The sequence below is a fragment of the Miscanthus floridulus genome, chromosome 11 (assembly GCF_019320115.1).
Source record: "Miscanthus floridulus cultivar M001 chromosome 11, ASM1932011v1, whole genome shotgun sequence".
NCBI classification, from domain to species: Eukaryota; Viridiplantae; Streptophyta; class Magnoliopsida; order Poales; family Poaceae; genus Miscanthus; species Miscanthus floridulus.
Window position 1 is genome coordinate 61,507,986 of NC_089590.1, and position 22,749 is coordinate 61,530,734.

The window sequence follows — 22,749 nt, forward strand, 5'->3', positions numbered from 1 at the left end:
GTTGATTTGCTTGCAATGGCATACACTAATCTTAAGCTATCAACGACACAAGTTTATGCACCACATCCACCTATAAGTGACACCTCCATCCAATTTACTTCCTTCTCTTTTGCATACGCATTCCATTTATATTCCTATGTTTTTTTTATTCGTGTTTTTTTTTTCAATCATGCATTTTAAAGGGGGCCTGAGCTAGATAGTTTGCAACTTTGCATCGCGACATCGATGTCCAACACGACACGAGTTCTATAGCTGAGGATCACCCTATTACCCTGGTGACGTGTAGCGTGCTGGAGCATCGACCATCTTACTTGGCCCTGTTTTGGTTCTTTAGTCGCTCCTAAAATTCATGTCACATCGAATGTTTAGATACTAATAAGAAACATTAAATATAGATTAATTACAAAACCAATTACATAGATAGAGGCTAATTTGCGAGATATTTTTTAAGCCTAAGTAATCTATCATTAGCACATATTTACTGTAGCACCACGTTGTCAAATCATAGACTAATTAGGCTTAAAAGATTCGTCTCGTAAATTAGTCACAAGTTGTGCAATTAGTTTCGTAATTAGTCTATATTTAATACTCCATACATGTGTCAAACATTTGATGTGACAGGAATTTTAAGAACGGCGTGGCGTGACTAAAGAACCAAACACCCCCTAAGGTTGAATTTCCTAGCTTTGACTGGCGTGGCGTGACCAAGTGAGGGGTCTTGTCCTCCTTCGGTGATGTTGCAAAGCTCACACATGTGATGATGAAGGAGCTTATTGCACATGAGACATGACATTGAGTCATGTGATCAAGGTGGAGAAGATCAAGACATGACTTGGCTTGATGGACCGGTTGCAAGCGTGAAGGGCAAGTCGAAGGCTTTGGAGTGATGGACCGCGTGGCGGTGAAGCTTGAGCAAGACTTGGCGCCGATGGACGATGGCAACGGTGAAGAGCAAGTGGAGTCAAGATCGATGAACCAATATGATCATGTGATGATATGAAGTGGATCATATCATTGTTGATCGTATTGGTGCATGTGTTGCATCGACATTGAAGGAGATGGAATGGAATGCGCAAGGCAAAGGTATAACCTAGGGCATTTCATTTCACCGGTCATAGGTGTGTAGAGAAGTTTATGACCGGGTTTAGGATAGATGGCCGTACTATCAAGAGGGGCAAACTTGTTTGTATATCGGTCATCTAGTGCCACTCGAGTGATCTAACTTTGCATTGTCGCTAGGATCGAGTGGCGTGGCTAGTTGAGTGGCTAACATCCTTTGGGAAATGATTGTGAAAATGCTAACACACATACACATGATGGTATACACTTGGTGGTGTTGGCACATTTACAAAAGAGGTGGTGTTTGCAGGGGTGAGATGGGTTTTGGGTCCCTCTCTCCCTCCCGCCTCGCAATCTCGGCGGGATTCGGCGCTTTCGGGAAAATAAAATGTCTATTTTCTATTGCGCTGGATGCAAAATTCTTGGTGGTTGGCACACTTGAGCAAGGGTGAAGAAGTTAGAAGTGAGAACGAGTTGGTCGCGAAGATGCTGGCGTCGGTCAACTGACCGGACGCTGGATCTGAATGCACCGGACGCTGACTGCCTACGTCCGGTCGCGCTGACGTTGAGTGCAGCAGTAGCTGGAGAGTGACCGGACGCTAGTGCTGCGTCCGATCGCGTTCGACCGGAGGCGTCCGGTTATGCTCAGGAGCTTACTGGAAACGACCGGACGCTGAGGGTCCAGCGTCCGGTCAGTTGAAGCTGCTGCGTCCGGTCAGGTCAAGTGACCGTTGGAATATGGACACGTGGTCGTCTGCGGGCGACCGGACGCTGAGGTCCAGCGTCCGATCAACACGACCGGAGCATCCGGTCGGCCCGACCGTTGCCCAGTGAAGAGGTAACGGCTAGTTTAGCCCTTGGGGCTATAAATTGAAGTGGCCTTCAGCCATGGCTGGTGTTGAGCACCCCAAGGGACTTAGTGTCCATGCTTGTGAGTGCTTGAGAGCCCTCCATCACACATATACTTGATAGTGATCATTCGATTGTGTGAGTGAGCGATTCTAGTGCGATTGCATCGTGAGGTTGCATCGAGTGGCACTAGGTGATCGAGTTACAAGCCGGTGGTGCTTGTTACTCTTGGAGGTTGCCACCTCCTAGACGGCTTGGTGGTGGTCTCCGTCGAAGCGCGCAAGAAGCTTGTGCGGCGCTCCGGAGAAGTGCTTGTGAGGGGCACTTGTGCTCGCCCCGCGGGAGTCGCGAAGAGCAACATTAGTAAAGCGTGTCATTGAGCTACCCTCACTCAAGGGGTAGGTTCTTGCGGCGCCCGACGTGCGGGCTTGGCGGGTGATGCCAATTAGCCACCGAACCACCAAGTGAGCGGTCGACACAATGGGGACTAGCGTGTTGGCAAACACGTGAACCTCGGGAGAAAAATCATCGTGTCAACCTTGTTCTTCCCGTTGGTTTGCATCTCCATTACATAAGCTTGCGTTTACTTTCATATACATTACGCTTGTGTTGTTGCTTTTGTAATTAGATAGCTTGTGTAGCTTGCTAATTACCTTCTTGCTTGTGTAGCATAGAAGTAGCTCCCTTGCGTGGCTAATTTGGTTTTAGTAACCTTGTTAGTCACATTGCTTAGTTTGTGTAGCTAAGTATTTACGCTCTCTAATTAGGCATTGGTTGCCTTGTTATTGAGCATTGCTAGTAAGCTTAGTTAGCTTTGTGCTTTTGCTTACTAGCATGTGTAGGAGCTCCCTTGTTGCTTAAAGTACTAGTGACATAGGTTTGTGTAACCTTGCTCCTAGAATTGTTTAGGAGAGCTCTAACTAGCCGACCTTTGTTGCATAATTGTTATCTTTGCAAGGTGCTAGTGAACATATATAGTGGGGTATAGTCTTGGCTAGACCGATAGTTTTAATTCCGTATTTGTTTCGGTTAGCCAACGTGATTAAGTTTTAAAAGGACTATTCACCCCCCTCTAGTCGCCATCTCGACCCTTCAACCATGTCCGAAGCGAACGGAGGAGAGAAAGCGAGAGGTCCCTGCACAGTGCACACTCCGATGCAGCGGGTACGCGGGAATCTGGCGGACTGCCACTGTCTGTGGCCCCTCTCTCTTCAACTTCAACAATGTGCCCAAAAAGTGGCAGCACGCAGCACCTCATCCGATCTAAAAAAAACAGAGAATTGTCCTCTTGTCCTTGCATAGAAAAAAAATTGTTTCTTGTGATATGTGGATCTGTGATCTTGTGATCTGTGATTATCTGGAGGTAGAAAGAGGATGGAGGTTGTTAGATCTTAATTCTATGGTGTCAAAAAATTCATATGTTGAAACTACATAAAACGCATGGTTATTGGGTAGACAGACTCTCGTAGTAACGGTTATATCCGTACATTTTCATATACGTAGGCCCCGTTTGGTACCGCTCCGAGATGCTTCGGCTCCTGACTGTTCATACTGTAGCGTGTCAGAACCGGAGGAGCCAGAAATTCGAGTTTCACCCGCTCCATGAACAGTAAGCGCGCTACAGTGAGAGAAAAAAGTGGTGAGAGAAAAACAACTCTGAGCTACAGTGTTCCATGTCAAGGTGTCAGCCGAAGCCGGAGTTGTCTGGAGCCCTACCAAACGCCCCCGTACTCTAACATCCCGGCTTCCCTAACGGAGTGGGCTGTGTGTGGGCGTGTGGCAATGTACTGTTCTTTTGTGATGGAGAGAATGCCCTCCCCCTACATGACATAGGGGTGGATGGGTGGAGGAGGTCATTAAAAATTTTCTACCCCACTTGGGTTTATGGGCACATGGCGCTGCTGCTTGCTTTGGCGTCGCGCGCAGTCAGAGCAAGCGCTGCTGCGAAGCGAGTCTTTGTAGGGTAGACGCGACAGTAAATGAAAACTGCGGGTTGGTTGATCGATCCGATCGGCAGACCAGACGGCAGACGCGACAGTATATCTGTGTGTGTGTGTGTGGGGGGGGGGGGGGGGGGGGGGGGGGGGGGGGCTTTCTTCTTGCTGGAACAGGACAGTCGACAGTGTGGCACTGGTCTCGGCTTTCTTCTTGCTGGAACAGGACAGTCGACAGTGTGGCACTAACGGAGGACACGCCGGAAGCTTTTCTGCTTTTCTACTTTTTCAGCTGGGAGTTAGGGAACAAACACATAAAGCTCCGTTTTTACTGTGTACCTACTACCTGTCAACCTCGCTCTCCGAATTAAGTCGCGGGTACGAATAGTGGCTAGTGACTGTTTTTGGTGAGAGTGAGCGAGAGAAAGCTTTGGCGTCTTGTATGTATGTACTGTGCAGTCCAGTGCGTCGTGATGCGACTTGCGAGATATCGCTTTCGTTCGTTCGTTCGTGATGAGCAAGGCGGTGATGAAGCAAAGTAGGTTCGTTACGCTTGCATGACTGGTAGGAATAGACTGATACAATCGGTAGTACTGCACGGATGAGTAGTGCGTATCATCAACTTCACTGCATTATTGGCACTGGTAGGTACTGCTATTACGGAAGTGCAGGACGAATTAAGTTGGTGATCACCACTCAGTTTAAGGTCCTGTTCGCTTCTTTTATAATTCGTCTTTTTTAACTTGTTTTTTTGAGTTGGAATAACGTTTTTCTTCCGCAGCAAATCAGCCGAAACAGTGTTCGCTTTGTTTTTTTAGGAAAACGAACGGACCCTGAAATTCGGTACTATGCATCCTTGCTCAGCCTGGGGATTAATGCCCATTAACTACGGTTTTAATGACGGCTTGCATAGTGCCATCCGTCCTTTTGATTTTCATCCGATATCATCGTCCTCCGTTCTTCTTTTTCTTGTAATGTAACGCATCGTTTCCTTAGATGGCCTCTATACTACTACTAGTATAGTGTTCATGTTAATATTATAGTTTTATTTCAGAGATGTATATGAAAACAACTAACCAACGATTTTTATTTCTGGAGTTCAACTTTCACACAACTGTATATGACCATGTATATACAATCCGAGAAACACTTAAACGTAACAAGGCATAATAAAGTTATTTCTCGTATTAACCATATAATTTACAATCTGCCTAAGTCCTTAAATATGTTCTGGAGATCTTCATGGCCACTTCATGCAAACTTCATCCCAAATAATCAAAGATGCCGTACCAAGCTTCTTAAAGTAGATATAGCTTCTTAAAGTAACTCTATAATTCACTTTTGATAAATGAAAGAAAAAAATGTATTTGATCTTTTTTTAAATTAAATAGTAGATATAGTCGTAAATATATGTGCGCAACCGCGATGGATATTTATCTGGTTGTTCCTCGGTTTCTCCCTCTCTCCCATCCTGTTTTTCTTTCTTCAGATGATTTTCGGGTATTAGAAAGCTAACTAATGAAAATTATTGGACAAAAGAAAAAAAAAATTCTTCTTGGCATAATCAACTGATTTATCAAGTAAGTTTTAAGTACTCCATCTGTTTTAAATTGTAAGTCGTTCCAGCTTTTCTAGATACAAACTCCCTTAATTACAAATTATAAGTTGCTTTGACTTTTTTCGTTCATCCATTTTACTATGTATCTAGACATATTATTATACCTAAATGCATAACAAATTAGATGTACCAAAAAAATCAAAGTCATTTATAATTTGGAATGGAGGAAGTAGTTTTTACTATGTATATAGACATAATGTATATTTATGTGCATAGCAAAAGCTATATATCTAAAAATTAGAACAAAACTAATTGTCTCTAGCTTGCGTGTTCTATTTTATAATGGCCTTTTATTTTCATAATCACGTGTCAAGTCGGTTCGTTTATTTTGTAAACTCGGTCGGAGCGTGTAGTGTGTTACTTTTGTAACATAGTGGTCTAACTCCTCTCTTTGGAGGATGAAACCGGATATTTCTTTTATTTTTTAAAAAATAGGCAAAACCAAATGTGCTAAACCTCTTCATCGATCTCCTCTCTGTGGGCTCAGACTTTAAGTGACCCATTTTGCTTCCTTGTCCGCCGTTGGTATTTTATGAGAAGAAAGGGGTAGACCTTTCCAGGTTTAGCTACGCTGCAGACGCTCTACTGCTCCTACTGATGAGTGGGGTCACCAAACTAGGTCCCACGTGTTCTTGACGGAAACATGCGAGTGGGTATATATGTTGGCAGGTCTGTTGCCATTCCTTATTAACGTAATACCAGAACGACACGGAAAGTTTTGGAAGGGGCGCGTGGGGTCAGGCTCGGCGTGGATTTTTCCATTATAATGACAATTCTGGAAATTGCCTTGATCGGAGTCACGTGGAGGGGACCGTGACGCCTAAGAGAGGAGGGGGGGTGAATTAGGCAACTTAAAAATCTAACTCTAAACTATGACCTCTTTTTCTAACCCTAGCAAAACATATGCAATAGATAAACTATCTAAATGTGCAACTACGGTTTTGCTAGTGTGTTGCTATCTCTACCATAAAAGGAGTAATACAAATAATGTAAATACGGAAGCTAAAGAATAAGGTAAAGATATGCAAACTTCCGTCGATGACTCCGGTATTTTTACCGAGGTATCAAGAAGCGCGCAAGCTTCCCCCTAGTCCTCGTTGGAGCCCCTCGCAAGGAATCCCTCGCAAGGGCCAAGCTCCCGGTCGGGTAACTCCGTGGATAGCCTCGGGCATTCCCTACGCGCAAGTGGGTCTTCGACATGCCTTCCAACAAGCCTCTCCCGGATGCTCCCCGCCGTCTTCACTATCAAGCTTCCGGCCAAAACGCCGCGGGCCTTGTTCCCTCCGGTACACGGTGGCGGCCACACCACAAACTCGGTTGATGTGATCTCGTAAGACTACAAGCCCCTCTGATGTACAACAATAGTGCGCGCAAGCACCGAGTGGTAAGAGGTATGCAAACCTCACTAAACACTAGGCCTAAACCTAGAGGAAGCGCATAAGCGATGGTCTAATTAACCTAAGCACTTCGCAAAGCACCTACACTAATTACCTAATAAAACACTAAGCACTATGCAAATGGAGATCACTAAAATGGTATATCAACACCCTTGATATGTTTCCTCAGCTCCACACATCCCAAATGATCGATTGGGGGTTGTATTTATAAGCCTCACTGAGAAAGTAGCCGTTGGGGACGAAATCCCATTTTTCTGCTACTGACCGGACGCGTCCGGTCGTCCCGACCGTTGGAGCCGCGAACAACTGATCGGACGCTGCCAGCGTCCGGTCGTAATTTTGCCGCTCTGGAACCTCTCTGTACCCGATCGGACGCTGATGTCCTGCGTCTGGTCGGTTTGCCGCCAACATCCGGTCACTTGCTGAGTGTGTTGTCGGACTGATGAACAGTGCCATCGGTGCGTCCGGTCGATTTACTTGTTCAGCGTCCGGTCGCTGCCGCTGATGTCGAGCCACTTATTCGGAGCGTCTGGTCACTTTTCTCCAGCGTCCGGTCACTTCTGTGAGCTCGTTTCTTCGTGATCTTGCGTACGGTTTGGTTTCTATCTTCGTGTTTGGACTTTGTTTGATATCTTGGGTCTTCTCTTGTACTCCTAAGGTCTTGCTTGTGGTGTTGATCCTCGGATCATCACGTCGCCTTTGTCCAAGTCACGTCTTGCACCCTATTAAACTACAAAACAAATACTTGCAAATTCATTAGTCCAATTTAGTTGTGTTGGTCATCAAACACCAAAATCCAAAGTAAATGGGTCTAGGGTCCATTTTCCTTACATCACGGATCTCTCCTTCCTATTTGCCTTACTGACTTCCATATTTGTCTTGATTGACTTTCATTGATTTCTATTTTACCGTAGACTGCGGGATGTGCTGGAAATTGCCTTGATCGGAGTCACGGATCCGTCCTTCCTATTTGCCTTGACTGACTTCCATATTTGTCTTGATTGACTTTCATTGGTTTCTATTTTACCGTCGACTGCGGGATGTGTGAGGCGTGCGTTGAAGCCTAGGTGGGGGAGATCCAAATAACGTTGACCATCGGATCAAGTTGAAGCCTGTAAGAAATGATTAGGAGCCATAGATTTTAATGATATGGTAATCCTAGGTACAATTTCATTGGTGCACAATGATTGTAGTCTCTCAGCGGAGAACTTTTTTTTAGATCTAGGCCCTGTTTGGTTACACCTCCTAAAAGCTTTAGGAGCTAAAATCTGGATAGAATCTGTCTAAAGAACCAAACACCCCCTCTTAAAACCTCCTAAAAGTTTTAGGAGACTGGTTTTTCTTTAGGAGCTCCACCCCCTCCTAAAACCTCCTAAAGTCCTTCCTGGACCCCCACTACCCCTCATTTATTGCCCCCTCCCCCTCTCTCTCTCCTAAAGAAGGGTAAAAGTGTCTTTGTTCAACAACATTTATTGCTTTTAGTCAGTTTTAGGAGGTACAACCAAACACTCTTTTAGGAGATTTTAAAAAGCTATCTAAAACTTTTAGGAACTAAAGTTTTAGGAGCTTGAAACCAAACATGGCCCTAGTATAGTTTTGATCGGTATAGGAGTATGACAGAAATCTAAGGTGATAACTGCACCATTTTCTTGTAGGCATCTAGCTAGGCAGAGTGTGTGATGGTGTCTCCATCACGCTCTCACAGTCTCACGTTGATACCCAACTAAGGCCTTGTTTAGATTGTAAATTTTTGCAATCTGGACACTATAGTACGTTCGTTTGTATTTGACAAACTTTGTCCGATCATGGAGTAACTAGGCTCAAAAGATTCGTCTCGTGATTTACAATCAAACTGTGCAATTAGTTATTTTTTTACATATATTTAATGCTCCATGCATGCGTTCAAAAATTAATGTGATGAAAAGAGAGTGAAAAAACTTAGAATTTGGAGGTGATCTAAACAAGTCCCAAGGGAGGACAAGACGACCCCTGCGTCTGAATTCGGGAAATCCTGGACACCCATGACCCATCCGCATACGGAAAGGGGGATTCCCTTCTCGCGCCGGCTTTGATGGCCGAGCGACTCTTCTCTGCCGCCGCCAGTGGCACCTTGCCGCCTTCCAGTATCTCTCCTGAGTACGGAGTACGCGGCAGTACCACTGCACCACCGCACATGATCCGAGGCAAACCTACCCCATCATCAGCCATGTCACGCACGGCCGCCGCGCCTGCCTACGCACCAAAGCCAATCGCCGCATTTACCTTTTTTTTTTAAGCACAGAAACGCATTTAGCTGCCACCCACCGTGCATCCGATCAGCGAGACCGCGACGCCTGCCTAGCCTGGGCTCCCGTCCGGCCGTCCGTCGCTGTGGTCCTCGCGGGCGGGCGCGGGCGCGGAGGCGGAGCGAGCGCAAAGCAAAGCATGCAATTGCTCCGCCTGTCCGTCCCCCGCCCGCTGCTAACCCAACTGTGAACTGCCCCCCCCGTCCGTCTTTAACTCGCGCCGGCCTCTCTTCTCTCTCTCCGTCTATAAGAGGGACACCGCCACGCCACCTTCCCGTCCCCCTGCGCCACGCCTCTGCCACTTGGCCGCTCCATCGCGTCCATTCCATCATCAATCAATTCGACCTCACTCTCGTCTCATCAGTGCGAGTGAGCGAGCGAGCGAGCGTCCGAGCGAAGCCCTTTCCTTCCACGCGCGATGGACGCTCTGCTCGTGACCTTCCTCGTCTTCCCCGTGGCGGTGGCGCTCCTCGGGGCCGGGTCCGCGTCCGCCGCGCCGCCGCGCGCCTTCTTCGTGTTCGGGGACTCCCTCGTCGACAACGGCAACAACAACTACCTGATGACCACGGCGCGCGCCGACGCGCCGCCCTACGGGATCGACTTCCCCACGCACATGCCCACGGGGAGGTTCTCCAACGGGCTCAACATCCCGGACATCATCAGCGAGCACCTCGGCTCCCAGCCCGCGCTGCCGTACCTCAGCCCCGACCTCCGCGGCGACCAGCTGCTCGTCGGCGCCAACTTCGCCTCCGCCGGCGTCGGCATCCTCAACGACACCGGCATACAATTCGTAAGAACGCAAACTCGATCGAGAGCCGGCCGTCCCCTGCTGCCAATTGTCAGTCGTCGTCGTTGCGGCTGCATTCTCGCCACCGGCCGGTCTTTTCTAGCTAACCGCGCGCGGATGTCTTTGGTGGATCGACAGGTGAACATCATCAGGATCGGGCAGCAGCTGCAGAACTTCCAGGACTACCAGCAGAGTCTGGCCGAGTTCGTCGGCGAGGACGCGGCGAGGCAGGTCGTCAACAATGCGCTCGTGCTCATCACGCTCGGCGGGAACGACTTCGTCAACAACTACTACCTGGTGCCCTTCTCCATCCGGTCTCGCCAGTTTGCCATCCAAGACTACGTCCCCTACCTCATCTCCGAGTACAGGAAAATCCTCACGGTAAAATTCCATCAACTCTACTCTTCAAATTCCTGCTGCCCATGCATGCATCAAACATAAATTAGTCTCAAAGCTAAACTATTCAAAGGTATATAAAGGACCAATCCAAAATAAGCTTAGTCCACCTAGATATTTGCCCCCACAGAGATGAACTTTCCTCCCAGAAAAAATCAGAGATAATTAAGCAGAACTGGAACAAATAGACATATCACCCAAGCTTTCCGGTACAAAATTGAGTGAAAGGATTAATGCTGGAACCGTAGGAAAGGGAAAAGAAATAAAAAAAAATAGCTGCGTACTGACTCAAACAGAAGCAAGAAGATATGGGCCGGTAACTAGCTGACTGTTGGCGTTTGATTCCGTGAAGCCGGGAACGGGACACAAAACAGTAGCAGGCGAATGCTTCTTGTTAGTGTGTAATTTTGGGCAGTATGTTGTGTGTGCTCCGAGTAACTGGCATGGCCATCATGGCCTATAGTTCACCACTAGTTGCTCCATACCAAAGTGTAGTACGAGACAGTTTCTGCACAGAGTTTCAGTAGTTTCAGGCATCAGCCGATGAGAAGTGACAAAGCCCTTGATGACCAGTTTGAGTGGCAGGCAGTCTGATATGTTCCCTAGGAAGCAAGGCTCCAAACCTGCAATTGCAGCCCCCAGTGTCGGTATGGGACTCACTCTCATTCGAGTGCTGTTCAGCAGGACAATTAAACAACTATACTGTACCTATCTATATGTTTGTCTATACGAAGCTTATACAGGAGTAAGTAGCTAAAATGGCATTGCCCTCTTCTTGTAGTACAAGCTTAAGGCATGCGCTCTTCGTAGAGGAATGCAAAACAAACGTTGGCCTACTCCCTTAACCAGCAACGCAAAAATGCCCCACAAATTAGGCTGCGTTTAGTTCACGAAATGAAAATTTTTGGATGTCGCATCGGATGTTTTGGGGATGTCGAAAGGGGTTTTCGGATACTAATAAAAAAACTAATTACATAGCTCGCCTGGAAAATGCGAGACGAATTTATTAAGCCTAATTAATCCGTCATTAGCGCATGTCGGTACTGTAGCACTTTATGGCTAATCATGGCCTAATTAGGCTTAAAACATTCGTCTCGCGATTTCCAACCAAACTGTGTAATTAGTTTTTTTTCGTCTATATTTAATACTCCATGCATGTGCCGCAAGATTCGATGTGACACTTTGGGGTGAAAATTTTTGAGAACTAAATAGGGCCTTAATTCCAGCCCACACCACAATGGTGCACTGAAACTGAGGCCTTATTTAGTTGGGTGAAATTTGGGAATTTGACTACTGTAGCACTTTCGTTTTTATTTGGCAATTAGTATTCAATCATGGACTAATTAGGCTCAAAACGTTCGTCTCGCGATTTCCAACCAAACTATGCAGTTAGTTTTTTTTTCGTCTACATTTAATGCTCCATGCATATATCGTAAGATTCGATGAGATAACTACTGTAGTATTTTTTAGAAAAACTTTTTGAAACTAAACAAGTCCAGAAAGGAAAAAGGAGTAGACCTTTACTGCCGCAGATGCATATCCCGTCACATTTATGGTGATTCATCCATTCATGGGTCCAATGACAATACGCCATGAACGTTTCTTTTACCGACCTACTATTGGCAGGCGTCTCGCGTGTGATGTGTCGCCCGCCCTGGATCTGCACCTCTGGTGAGTGCGTGTGCTGTCACAGTGTCACCTGCTCCCACTCTGCACTCTGGTGGTCAGTAGTAGCCACGCCATGTACCGAGCCCGCGCTGAACAACACCACCGACCTGATCCCCGCAGAAAAAAATCAGCTGGCTAAAGGCTGTCAATACGTGAAACAACACACGTACAGGCTGACAGGCATGCATCAAAGGGCCGCGTATCAGACTGTTATAACGTGACAGTTTCACTGGTGTACGGTGTACCCGTAGGCTAGGTGGTTGGGTGTTATTTAACTCTCGCCAGTCGCCAGCCAGGCAGCTAATTCGCCACATGCAAGAACAGTCGTCCCTCGTCGTGCACGCAGCATATGTGTTTTCGTCGTGGGCTCGTGGAATGGTGGGTGGTTGTAGTTTTATTTAGCTGGTTGGTTCTAGCTAGGCTTATTTAATCAGTCAACAATATTTTTCTCTCACAACAAACCAGCACCAGTCAACCTAGAAACCAACCAGTGAACACGCCGATTAAGCCTACTTGGGACCAGTACGTGCTTGCGAGTAGTTGTGACGACGAGTCCTGACAACACGGAACTGATGCTGTGTGCTGTGGACGCGCGCATCATGCAGCGGCTGTACGAGCTCGGGGCGCGGCGCGTGGTGGTGACGGGCACGGGGATGATCGGGTGCGTGCCGGCGGAGCTGGCCATGCACAGCATCGACGGCGAGTGCGCGCGCGACCTCACGGAGGCGGCCGACCTCTTCAACCCGCAGCTGGTGCAGATGCTCTCCGAGCTCAACGCCGACATCGGCGACGACGTCTTCATCGCCGCCAACACCAACCGGGTCAGCTTCGACTTCATGTTCAACCCGCAGGACTACGGTACGTGGCTACGTGCTAGCTGTTTCTTTCTTCTGTGTTTGTTGTTTATAATTCAGATCAGATCAGATCAGATCAGAGAGCGTAGCAGGCATGGCCGCGATCGAGTATAATAAAACCCTGCTGCTGCTGCTGATGATGCTGTGAATATTGCAGGGTTCGTGACGTCCAAGGTGGCGTGCTGCGGGCAGGGCCCGTACAACGGGATCGGGCTGTGCACGCCGGCGTCCAACGTGTGCCCCAACCGGGACGTGTACGCGTACTGGGACGCGTTCCACCCCACGGAGCGCGCCAACCGGATCATCGTCGGCCAGTTCATGCACGGCTCCACCGACCACATCAGCCCCATGAACATCAGCACCATCCTCGCCATGGACAACAGGGGCTAGGCCTAGGCCGGCCTGCGTGTTGCCTCGCTCCATCCCATCGATCTCCCCTTCTCCCTAGCTGACATCGATCCGTCCGGGCACTGGCAGCTACTACAACACACATAGCTACTGCGTGATACTACTAGTATAAGTTCGTCATTGGTTGGTTCACACCAAGGGATTTGCTGTATGTTCATGAGGCTGGTGGATAAGAGGCTTTGGTGTTCTTTTTGTGGTTTAGAATATGAGGTGAATTAAGCCTTAGAGTGGGTTCAATATAATTGTCTTAATAAGCTTCTTCATTTGTTCAAGCAGATTGTTTGGCAGGGCTAGCTAGGAACTTCTGAAATTAGTAAGTGGTAGTACTATCTAGTCCGTCCGATTCATTCAAGAAATTTATTGCACTTTGTAGTGAGATCCTGAACTTTGGTACAAGGTACCGAGAATTCATTGCCAATGTATATTTTGGTGGTTGGTTTGTTGGCCACAGTTATACATGTGTACCATACCATGGCAGCGAAGTAGGTAGGGGCTATGAAGATGACCATCGCTGAACAATACGGATCTCACCGCGTCCTAATGGGCACCGAGTAGAACAGATCTCACCCGTCGTAATGGGGACCAAGTAAACGGAGAACCGGAGGGCAGAGGAGAGGACTGCAGCAATCCAGAGTAAATGAGCAATGCAGTGAAAAGCTGAAAAGGATTCAGTTCTGAGCAAATGAGCAATGCGGTGAAAAGCTGAAAAGGATTCACTTCTGAGCAAATGAGCAATGCAGTGTAAGCTGAGATTGCCACATTCTCGGCATTGCATAATTAAGAACCTTGAATGCTCCAGTGCTGCAGAGCAGCATGCCAGTATAATCTGCACAGGCATGCGTCCGCGTTTCGGTCCATCTGATTGTGGTCAAAACGCTGATGCACTACAGAAGCACAGGCTCAAACAGCAGACAATGACATTCAGCCATTCAGGCCCCTCTGGAATCAACATTTGTTCACAACTTCATCTGGGATCGGCAAAACATGACATTTGGATACATAGAGGGCATACAATCAGCTAAAATGATGCAGAGGAATCATACAACTCGAGTTTGCTTTCTATATTCTACTCATCGAGTTGCTACTAGGTTTCCCATAAGCCCTCCACCAAGCTCATAGTGCTTCGCTGCACAGAACCCAGCTTCTTTGGCTAATTTCTCCAATTCTTCTCCTAAAAAGAAAAGAGAGAAAAATACAAGCTAGATGTAATTTCGTGGTGGGGTATAGGGTCACTAACCAAATGGTACAAACCACTTCCATTTACCAGAACAGCAAAGTGCAAATTTTGTGAGAAACAAATGCCGTGGTCCAGCATGAAAAAGGGAGAGACAAATGGCGTCATGTTGTATTTGTACCCCATCAGTCCAAGAGTGAGAATAGTGAGATGAGTATCTCTATGTGTAGTGTAGGTGTAGCTCTACCATCAGAATGACAGACAATACCATGCTCTTTCATGGATGTGTTCTTGGAGAAGGAAATAAACACACATACCTGTTAGATACTGCGATATGGAGCTTTTCAAGTACTTGTATTCTTCAGTCAGTCCATAGCCACTAGCTAAAGGAACCACAACATTGTCAATCGCCCAACTCTGTCCAAGAGAAAACGGAAACATCAATCTGGTCAGTGAGACATATGGTCTGACTTTGCTACAATGACATTAATAATGAAGAATTGGTCTTTGCCAGGGAAATTGAACACAAGTCAGACTCATGTGTACGCCAACTTCAAATAGTACTCTCAAGATTGGCTGACATTTTACCTGTAATGATGTCGTGAAAAGTGATGAACTCTTGTTAAAATCAAGGATAGAGGCTCTTGATCCTGTGGTCCAGTAAAAACCTAGCTCAGAAAATTTATCCAGATTGCTAACAAAGCAAAACTTGAACCAAATTTTAACCTGTACCGAACCTGGTTTCAGGACCCTATATATTTCTCGCATCGCTTTCGATTTATCAACCACATTGCGCAATCCGTAGCCAACTGTTACAGCATCGAAGTAGCAGTCTGCGAATGGTAAATCAAGTACATCACCCTCGATCCATCTGCAAGTGCCAGTGTCAGATGCAGGTAAACCACATAACGCCATAGCGCATATGCTAGCAAAGCACACAAACTATTCAACTGAAATCACAGGATGTCCTTGCTCTGCAAACCCTCACATTGAGGATGCTCACTTGATGTTCTTGTAACACAGCTTCCAGCGTTGCTGCTGACGGTCAGCAGCAGTCTGTAGTTGCTGCCTCGAAAAATCGACAGCCATCACCTGTTTCAGTTGGGTGCAAATGATGATAAGATTTCCAGTGGGGAAAAACAAAATCGCCTAGCTAATCTGAAGTCTGAATACTACAAGCGAATCCAACACCAACCTCTCCATCTAAGCCGACCTTCTGAGACAGCACGAACGCCAAATCCCCGCTCCCGCAACAGAGATCAAGAACTCGATCCCCCATCTTCGCTCTAACTCCATAGGAGCAAACTTTTGCATCAACCGATTGTAGAACAGGGCATTTTGATTCACATTGCTTATCAACTAACCTCGACCAAGAGACGCATATGCGCTTCCACGTCCGGTGCTGTCCCAGGCTGAGCACGTCGTTCAGCTGCAAGGAACCCGGGAACGTGCTGTCGTCAGCAACACATCATGGCATTGCTATCTGCAGCACTAATTTCGTAGAAGCAACGAGGGTTTAGGAGGAGGGCGGGATGTACGAACAAGGTCGTAGACGGGGGCGATGCGGCTGAAGAGGGCCTGCCGCTCGCCGGCCGAGGAGGACGAGCAGCGAAAGGCGGCGGGGCCGCGGCCGCGCCGGCGGCCGGCGGGGCTGAACACGCCGCCGCCGGCTACGGAAATCCCCGCGGTCAAGGCCACCATCGTGTCCGTTCGCTTGCTCCCGACCCCGAATCGTGGTTAGGATATGTTGCCGTCGCTACGGCCAAACGTGGAAAACGGTTTGACTATTTTGCCCCCGCCGCGTGAGTTGCCAAACGATTTCTGACATTCTGGTTGGAGTGCTCCTCTTGTTGCCGCCGCCGCCGCCGGTGATAGATTTGGGGATGGATTTAGGCTCGTGCTACCTCGGTGGGAACGCTGACGCGGTGGAGTTCTGCCCGCATCGCCCGTTCCGCCACGTGCTGGCCGCCGCCACCTACACGCTGCAGGAGCAGGAGTGCGACCGGGCGGGCACCATATCCCTCTTCTCCGTTGACGCTGCCTCGGAGGACGCGTCCCGGCGGCTCCAGCTGCTGCATACTGTGGAGACCGCCGGCATCTTCGATATGAAGTGGAGCCCCAAGTCGCCGCTGCTCGCGCAGGCCGACGCCCACGGCCGCCTCGCGCTCCGGCGCCTGGAGCAGGAGGACGGCTCGGACACAGGTTACTTATGTTTTGTCTCTGCATTAAATTTTTTTTTACCCTACAAAAATGTTGTGTCGTTAAAGTTGGACAGATGCCGCGGTATGCACTTGCTAAGATGCCGTAAGCTATAACAATGACAGCTCAAAGTTAAATGACGATTGATGCTTGCAGAAACATCTGCACCATTTTCCAATTCAGGAGCTAAAAAAAAAAAAAAAAAAATTGACCTGCGGGGGGTAAGACGGCCCCCGGGCATTGCCTGGTAGAGAAGATCTCTCACGCAGATCAAGAAAACCCCCGAACCTCCGCCCCTGCACCCTTACACGGGACCGTTCACCATGTGAGTTGGTTCGGAACCACCCGTGCTTTGAGTGAGTCGGACGAGGGGGTTTTTTTACCCAGGCCACGTAAATCCGCTCCCACTGGGAGTCGAACCCGGGTCATTGGGGTGCCATCCGGCCGCTCTAGCCATTCGGCCAAGAGTCCGTTGGCTAATTCAGGAGCTATGCATTCGTTCATTTTAAGATGTTGGCATTTGGATTACAGTTTGACTCGAGTAGTCACATCGAAGATTAATCTAGATGTGGACTAGGGGCTCATGTTGGGTTTCAACTCTAGCCTACTCCAACTTGCTTGGGACTAAAAGGCTTTGTTGTTGTTGTTGTTGTTGTGGAATGAGTTGCTTAATGTTTCAACTGTGTTCGTAGTTCAGTAGTTGTCATTGCCTCATAGAAAAGAAAGGTAACTTCCAGTTGATTGGTGATAAAGCAATCTTGTGCTCTTGCATAGCTATGTTTATAAATAGTTTTTTCCTGGATCAGAACTTGTCTTCATGTGTGCTTGAAAACTGGTATTATATTGGTCTCTGACAAGAAGTGGGTTCTAACTCATGCAGCTCTAGTCAAGAGTTTAAACACTTTATATTTGTCACATCTGTAGTCCAACATGTATCATTGCATATCTTCAGGGCTAACTCAAGTGCTTTCTGTCACTAAATTACACAGGCATTGTCTTCACCGATGTCTCTGCTGAAGATATTTCTTCTTCAATGTGCTTGTATGTGGACTGGAACCAAACTGCTCAGTCTCTGTCTGTTGGATTATCAGATGGCTCACTGTCTGTGGTTTCAGTGAGAGAGGACCGGCTGGAGATATCAGAACAGTGGACTGCACATCAGTTCGAAGTCTGGACATGTTATTTTGATCGTACAAGGCCACACTTGCTGTACAGTGGATCAGATGACTGTTGTTTCAGTTGCTGGGACTTGAGAGAAAGCCTGCCAAACATTGTTTTTCAAAACAAAAAGTCTCATAAGATGGGCGTCTGTTGTATTGCACAGAATCCATTGGAGAGGAACATGCTACTTACTGGGAGTTATGATGAATTTCTCAGAGTTTGGGACACGAGATTTATGGCAAAACCTGTCAATGAAAAGTTGATAAATCTAGGAGGTGGTGTGTGGAGGATGAAGTATCATCCTAATATTGCAGATGTTGTATTGACTGCGTGCATGCACAATGGGTTTGCCATTGTTAAAGTAGGTTCTGGAGATGCTAGGGTAATGGAAACATATTGCAAGCATGAGTCCTTAGCATACGGTGCAGATTGGCAGAAAAGTGAAGAGGTGGAGCAGAATGGAAATTCTTCGGTTGTTGCTACTTGTTCGTTTTATGATCGCCTTCTCCGTGTGTGGCAACCAGAGAATCTAGCTGAGCTTTAAAGCATAAAGCTTCATTGTCCTCAATTCAAGCATGACTATGCCATGAAGCTATTTCCTGAATGAGCCAGTATAATTTCATTCAGGTAGCTCTTTGAACTTATGCTTACTTATTGAAGTCATGCATGAGCTTATAGGGACTTTATGTTTGACTTCAATTAGGCTTATTGATATTAGTATTTGTTACCAGCTTCCTCACTGCAAAACCTTGAATTTTCCTTTTGATGCTAATCGATTAGAAAATTGTTTTGATTTTTTTTTTTTTTGTGTTGGTCTAGATATCAGAGAAACATACTTGACCGGACTCTTTTCCAACTGGCTCAAAGATGTCTGTGTTCTTTATCCTGCTTATGACGTACTACAAAAGAAATGCTCATTGGATTACCACAAGTGTATTCATGGAGAATGGACACAGTTTGATGTTTGGCGACTGATGTGACATCACAAATGCTCTCTCTGTAGGCTAAGCTTGTGATGTGAATTACACTTGGTAGCTTCGATTTTTTTGCCAAATTATCTGTGGACATGGTTATTTCCTCAGTTGGCAACTCTGTTTTTTTTTTGTGTGTGTGTGTTCAGAAACTAGCATTTGAAATGAAGGAAAACTAGCAATGGCCGTGGTTTGAAAAAAATGAATTAGTGTCAACATTCTGTATTTCTGTAGCAGCAAAAACGAACCAGTTCATGCACAAACATGAAAAATTACATATATAATAGGAGATTGCACGGCATCATATTTGCCTTCATGGTAGTCTTGGCTTCCCGATTCCGTTTCGTCACTCCTCCAGTTCATGGTTCTTGGTTAAGTTTGTTGATCTAGCTTGTCAGCAGTCCCCTCCCTCCCAATGTAGCCTACTAACGAGCGGTTTTGTTACTTCTTACTGAACCTCAAAATGTGGAGAAAACAACTTCTTCAAATGGCGCACATGATGACAAGTCAGACTATGTAAGTGATGAGATGCTGGCTGATCTCATCTTGTGTGGACATCCTGATCCATCATGCCAACATGCTCGTGCTCCGGTCGCGCATTGATCCTAATACCCACGCACACTTCAGCTGCTTATTTAACACTTTCACTTTGTACATTCACTCTACAGCACTGACAATCTCTGTGCCCCCACTGCTTTTGCTGAATGAAGAAGCTTGCTGTGCTCCATTGCTCATCATCGAATAAGTTTTGATGTCATGTAAATGTCACGATACATTTTGTTGAAATGGGCGCTGTAAATACTCTGCGCCTCAAGCAAGCAAGCAACAAACTCGGAAAAAAAATTCTCTGCATCACGTATGGGAATGAGATCGCCTAACTTCACAGCATACGACTGCACCTGCAGTCAGCATAATCAGCACCGTCCGCTGCTGATCCAATGTCTCCACGTATAGGCTAAGCACTCTGGCTGCCGTGCTCCTCTGCTACATGGGCCTTGGCCCAAGAATAACACCGCCACTCCCGTATTTGGCGGCGTCTTTTCCTTTTTGGCGCGAATACTGCGTGCTTTCCCGCTAGCGAAGGTGAAGCGTCGGCGTCGGCGTCGGCGTCGGCATCGGCATCGGCCATCGGCTTTCTTGCAAGCACGGGCGTCAGGCGTCGGCGATCGGCTGTTGCCTGTGTTGTGCGCCAGAAATATGTTTGCAGGTTTGCACCGCTTCTCTTCTCTCCACGTGTGTTTGATTGCATCAGTTTTCTTCTAATTTATTTGCTATCCTCTACTACCTCAGCTTATGTTGGAATTGATTAAAGAAGAAATGTCAACTTGCTTTCAGAATATATGAGATGGAAGAAAAGAGGTGTGTGACCCATGCCTGTTTCTTTCTCCCCATGCGTTCAGACACATTTCAGTTGCTTATTGAATATTTCGTGTGCTATAGGGATGAGTTTTCTTCAAATTTCGCACCTCAAGTTGGCATGGAATTCAACAGTACACATGAGGCTTGGTTGTTTTGGGTCAACTATGGTGGTCAAAAAGGTTTTGAGGTTAGAAAAAGATACTCAAACAAAAGAAAATCAGATGGAAAGATTAGGTCGTGCAGATTTGTTTGTGCGAATGAGGGTCACAGATTGAAAGATAAAAGAGATCATTTAATAAAGTCTCCGAGAGCTGAAACTAGAACTGATTGTGAAGTTCGCATGGGTCTCGTACTAGACCGGGAGAAAGGAAATTATAAAGTCACTGAGGTGATTTTGGAACACAATCACACCCTTCAGTTGCCACAAACCTCACATTTGTTGGTGTCTCAAAGGAAAATTTCAGAGCTACAAGGTTTTGAAACTGAGACGGCTGACGATGCAGGAATTGAACCCAAAGCTGCACATGAGTTAGCTTCTATCCAAGTTGGTGGCTCAGCTCATGTCAGTTACACTCTTCGAGACCACAAGAACTATTTAAGGGCCAAGCGCCAATGTGAGATGACATATGGTCAAGCTGGAAGCATGCTTATGTATTTTCAAGAAAAAATTACCAAGAACCCGTCATTTCAATATGCATTGCAAATGGACCGGGAAGAACAAATAGCTAACATTTTCTGGGTTAATGCTAAAATGCTCACTGACTATGCATATTTTGGTGATGTTGTTAGTTTTGATACTACTTTTGGAACAAACAGGGAGAGTAGGCCTTTTGGAATATTTGTTGGGTTCAATCATTTTAGAGAAACTGTGATTTTTGGTGCTGTTATCATGTACGATGAGACATTTGAGTCCTTCAAATGGCTATTTGAGACCTTTCTAAAAGCACATAATGGCAAGCAACCAAAAACAATCTATACCGATCAAGATGTAGCAATGGGAAAGGCTGTTAAGGAGGTCTTTTTGGAATCTTGGCATGGTCTATGCACTTTTCACATTATGCAGAACGCTGTCAAGCATCTTGCTGAACGTGACGATGAAGAATCAGATACTCCTCCAAAAAGAAAGAATGAAGACAATAAGGAAGAACCAAGTATTCTCGCAGATTTTAGTGCATGTATGTATGAGTATGAAGATAAAGAAACATTTCAAGAAGCATTTAACACTATGAGGACAAAGGCCAGCAAGCAAACTTGGTTGGATAGTATATATAAGGTAAGAGAAAAGTGGGCTGCATGTTATATGACTAATGTGTACACATTAGGAATAAGGAGTACACAATTGAGTGAGAGTCTAAACAGTGACTTGAAGAGACATTTCAAATCAGATTTTGATATCATTCGATTCATTAAGCATTTTGAAAGGGTTGTGGAATTTAAAAGAAATAATAAATTGCATGCTGAATTTGAATCAAGAAAGAAATTACCAAGACTCAAAATGAGGACACCTATGTTACTCCAAGCTAGCAAGCTGTACACATCAATTGTTTTTGAAGCTTTCCAATCTGAATATGAGAGGTCCATGGCAGCATGCACCACGCCATTGGAAGGCAATAATGAATATGTTGTAGCAGTTGGGAGTCTTGATGAAAATTATATCCTTGAGAAGGAGTACAAAGTTACTGGTGATCCTGCAGACCAAACAAGCACATGCAACTGTGGGCAGTTCAATAGAATCGGAATATTGTGTGCTCATGCTTTAAAAGTTCTTGATTTAATGAACATCAAGTTAATCCCAGAACAATATATACTGAAGCGTTAGACTCGAGAAGCACGCAGTGGGGCTGTACAAGACAACCAAGGCCGAAACATAATAGAGGATCCAAAATTAGATGCTATGCTTTGCTACAAAAATATGACTCGCAAATTCCTCAATTTGGCACACCAAGCTGCAAGTCATCCACGGTGCGTCCTATTAGTCAACGAGGCACTTGACATGGTTAGCAAGCAAGTCAAAGAAGAAATCATGAGTCTTCCTAGTGCAGTGAATCCAACCAATGTTCCCACAAATGATTCTCCCCCAATTGATTTGTTGAGTACAGAAGCACGTGGAAACTAAAACCTCAAAGCGCAAAAAAGCTTGGTTTGAAAAGATGCGCAGAGTTGCAAAGAAAAAGGAAAATGGTCCAAAGGTATGTGGTAACACAAAATATATCAGATTTCCTAATACTGTGTTTAATGGGCACATGTTCAGTTTTATTTCTTTTATTTGAAGGAACAAGAAACTGCAAAGAAGGGAGGTAAGAAAAAGAAAAAAAAAGATGCAGTACAAGAAATAATATCAATACAAGACACTGCAGCAGTACAAAATATTTATCCTAGTACTTCTTTACCCATGAATGAAATGCCTGAACCATACATGACCATCAATACCTTCTCTCAGATATTGAAGGTGATATTTCAATCTAATACACCATTTTTCTAAACCATACATGGCCATCAATACATTCCTCATTTGTTTTTTTGAATCTTTTATTTTGCAGGGGGCAATCACAGATGATGTTATTGCTGACTTCTAGTAGTTTAGGAGAATAGCTTTTGGAAAATAGCCTCCTGAAACATAGATTGTTTAG

At 46.0% G+C, this 22,749-nt stretch overlaps 3 protein-coding genes and 1 pseudogene across 3 annotated transcripts; 3 read left to right on the forward strand and 1 right to left on the reverse strand.

Annotated features, from left to right (window-relative positions):
- Positions 1-9,406: 9,406 nt before the first annotated feature.
- LOC136490924 (GDSL esterase/lipase LTL1-like) lies at positions 9,407-13,588 on the forward strand. The gene is made up of 4 exons (XM_066487124.1): positions 9,407-9,932; positions 10,068-10,310; positions 12,599-12,851; positions 13,005-13,588. Exons 1-4 carry the CDS (start codon positions 9,561-9,563, stop codon positions 13,235-13,237), a joined length of 1,101 nt encoding a protein of 366 aa, XP_066343221.1. The 5' UTR covers positions 9,407-9,560; the 3' UTR covers positions 13,238-13,588.
- Positions 13,589-13,986: 398 nt separating this feature from the next.
- LOC136493232 (2-phytyl-1,4-beta-naphthoquinone methyltransferase, chloroplastic-like) lies at positions 13,987-16,256 on the reverse strand. The gene is made up of 8 exons (XM_066489298.1): positions 15,972-16,256; positions 15,794-15,858; positions 15,625-15,715; positions 15,433-15,521; positions 15,167-15,300; positions 15,018-15,079; positions 14,747-14,846; positions 13,987-14,426 (listed from the first exon to the last, which is right to left on the reverse strand). Exons 1-8 carry the CDS (start codon positions 16,128-16,130, stop codon positions 14,326-14,328), a joined length of 801 nt encoding a protein of 266 aa, XP_066345395.1. The 5' UTR covers positions 16,131-16,256; the 3' UTR covers positions 13,987-14,325.
- LOC136493231 (uncharacterized) lies at positions 16,230-19,134 on the forward strand. The gene is made up of 3 exons (XM_066489297.1): positions 16,230-16,631; positions 17,618-18,416; positions 18,609-19,134. The coding sequence occupies exons 1-2, from the start codon at positions 16,313-16,315 to the stop codon at positions 18,331-18,333; spliced, it is 1,035 nt and encodes a 344-aa protein (XP_066345394.1). The 5' UTR covers positions 16,230-16,312; the 3' UTR covers positions 18,334-18,416; positions 18,609-19,134.
- Positions 19,135-19,621: 487 nt separating this feature from the next.
- LOC136490923 (protein FAR1-RELATED SEQUENCE 5-like) lies at positions 19,622-22,696 on the forward strand (annotated as a pseudogene).
- The last annotated feature ends 53 nt before the right edge of the window (positions 22,697-22,749 follow it).

What these genes read in the sequence shown, in the direction of transcription:
- LOC136490924 (XM_066487124.1), top strand. Translation starts at nt 9,561, where the DNA reads ATGGACGCTCTGCTCGTGACCTTCCTCGTCTTCCCCGTGGCGGTGGCG. An exon ending in AGTACAGGAAAATCCTCACG is followed by an intron (nt 10,311 to 12,598) that starts GTAAAATTCCAT and finishes CGCATCATGCAG; the next exon opens with CGGCTGTACGAGCTCGGGGC. An exon ending in GTTCAACCCGCAGGACTACG is followed by an intron (nt 12,852 to 13,004) that starts GTACGTGGCTAC and finishes TGAATATTGCAG; the next exon opens with GGTTCGTGACGTCCAAGGTG.
- LOC136493232 (XM_066489298.1), bottom strand. Translation starts at nt 16,130, where the DNA reads ATGGTGGCCTTGACCGCGGGGATTTCCGTAGCCGGCGGCGGCGTGTTC. An exon ending in ATATGCGTCTCTTGGTCGAG is followed by an intron (nt 15,716 to 15,793) that starts GTTAGTTGATAA and finishes CTATGGAGTTAG; the next exon opens with AGCGAAGATGGGGGATCGAG. An exon ending in AGGTCGGCTTAGATGGAGAG is followed by an intron (nt 15,522 to 15,624) that starts GTTGGTGTTGGA and finishes CAACTGAAACAG; the next exon opens with GTGATGGCTGTCGATTTTTC.
- LOC136493231 (XM_066489297.1), top strand. Translation starts at nt 16,313, where the DNA reads ATGGATTTAGGCTCGTGCTACCTCGGTGGGAACGCTGACGCGGTGGAG. An exon ending in GGAGGACGGCTCGGACACAG is followed by an intron (nt 16,632 to 17,617) that starts GTTACTTATGTT and finishes TAAATTACACAG; the next exon opens with GCATTGTCTTCACCGATGTC.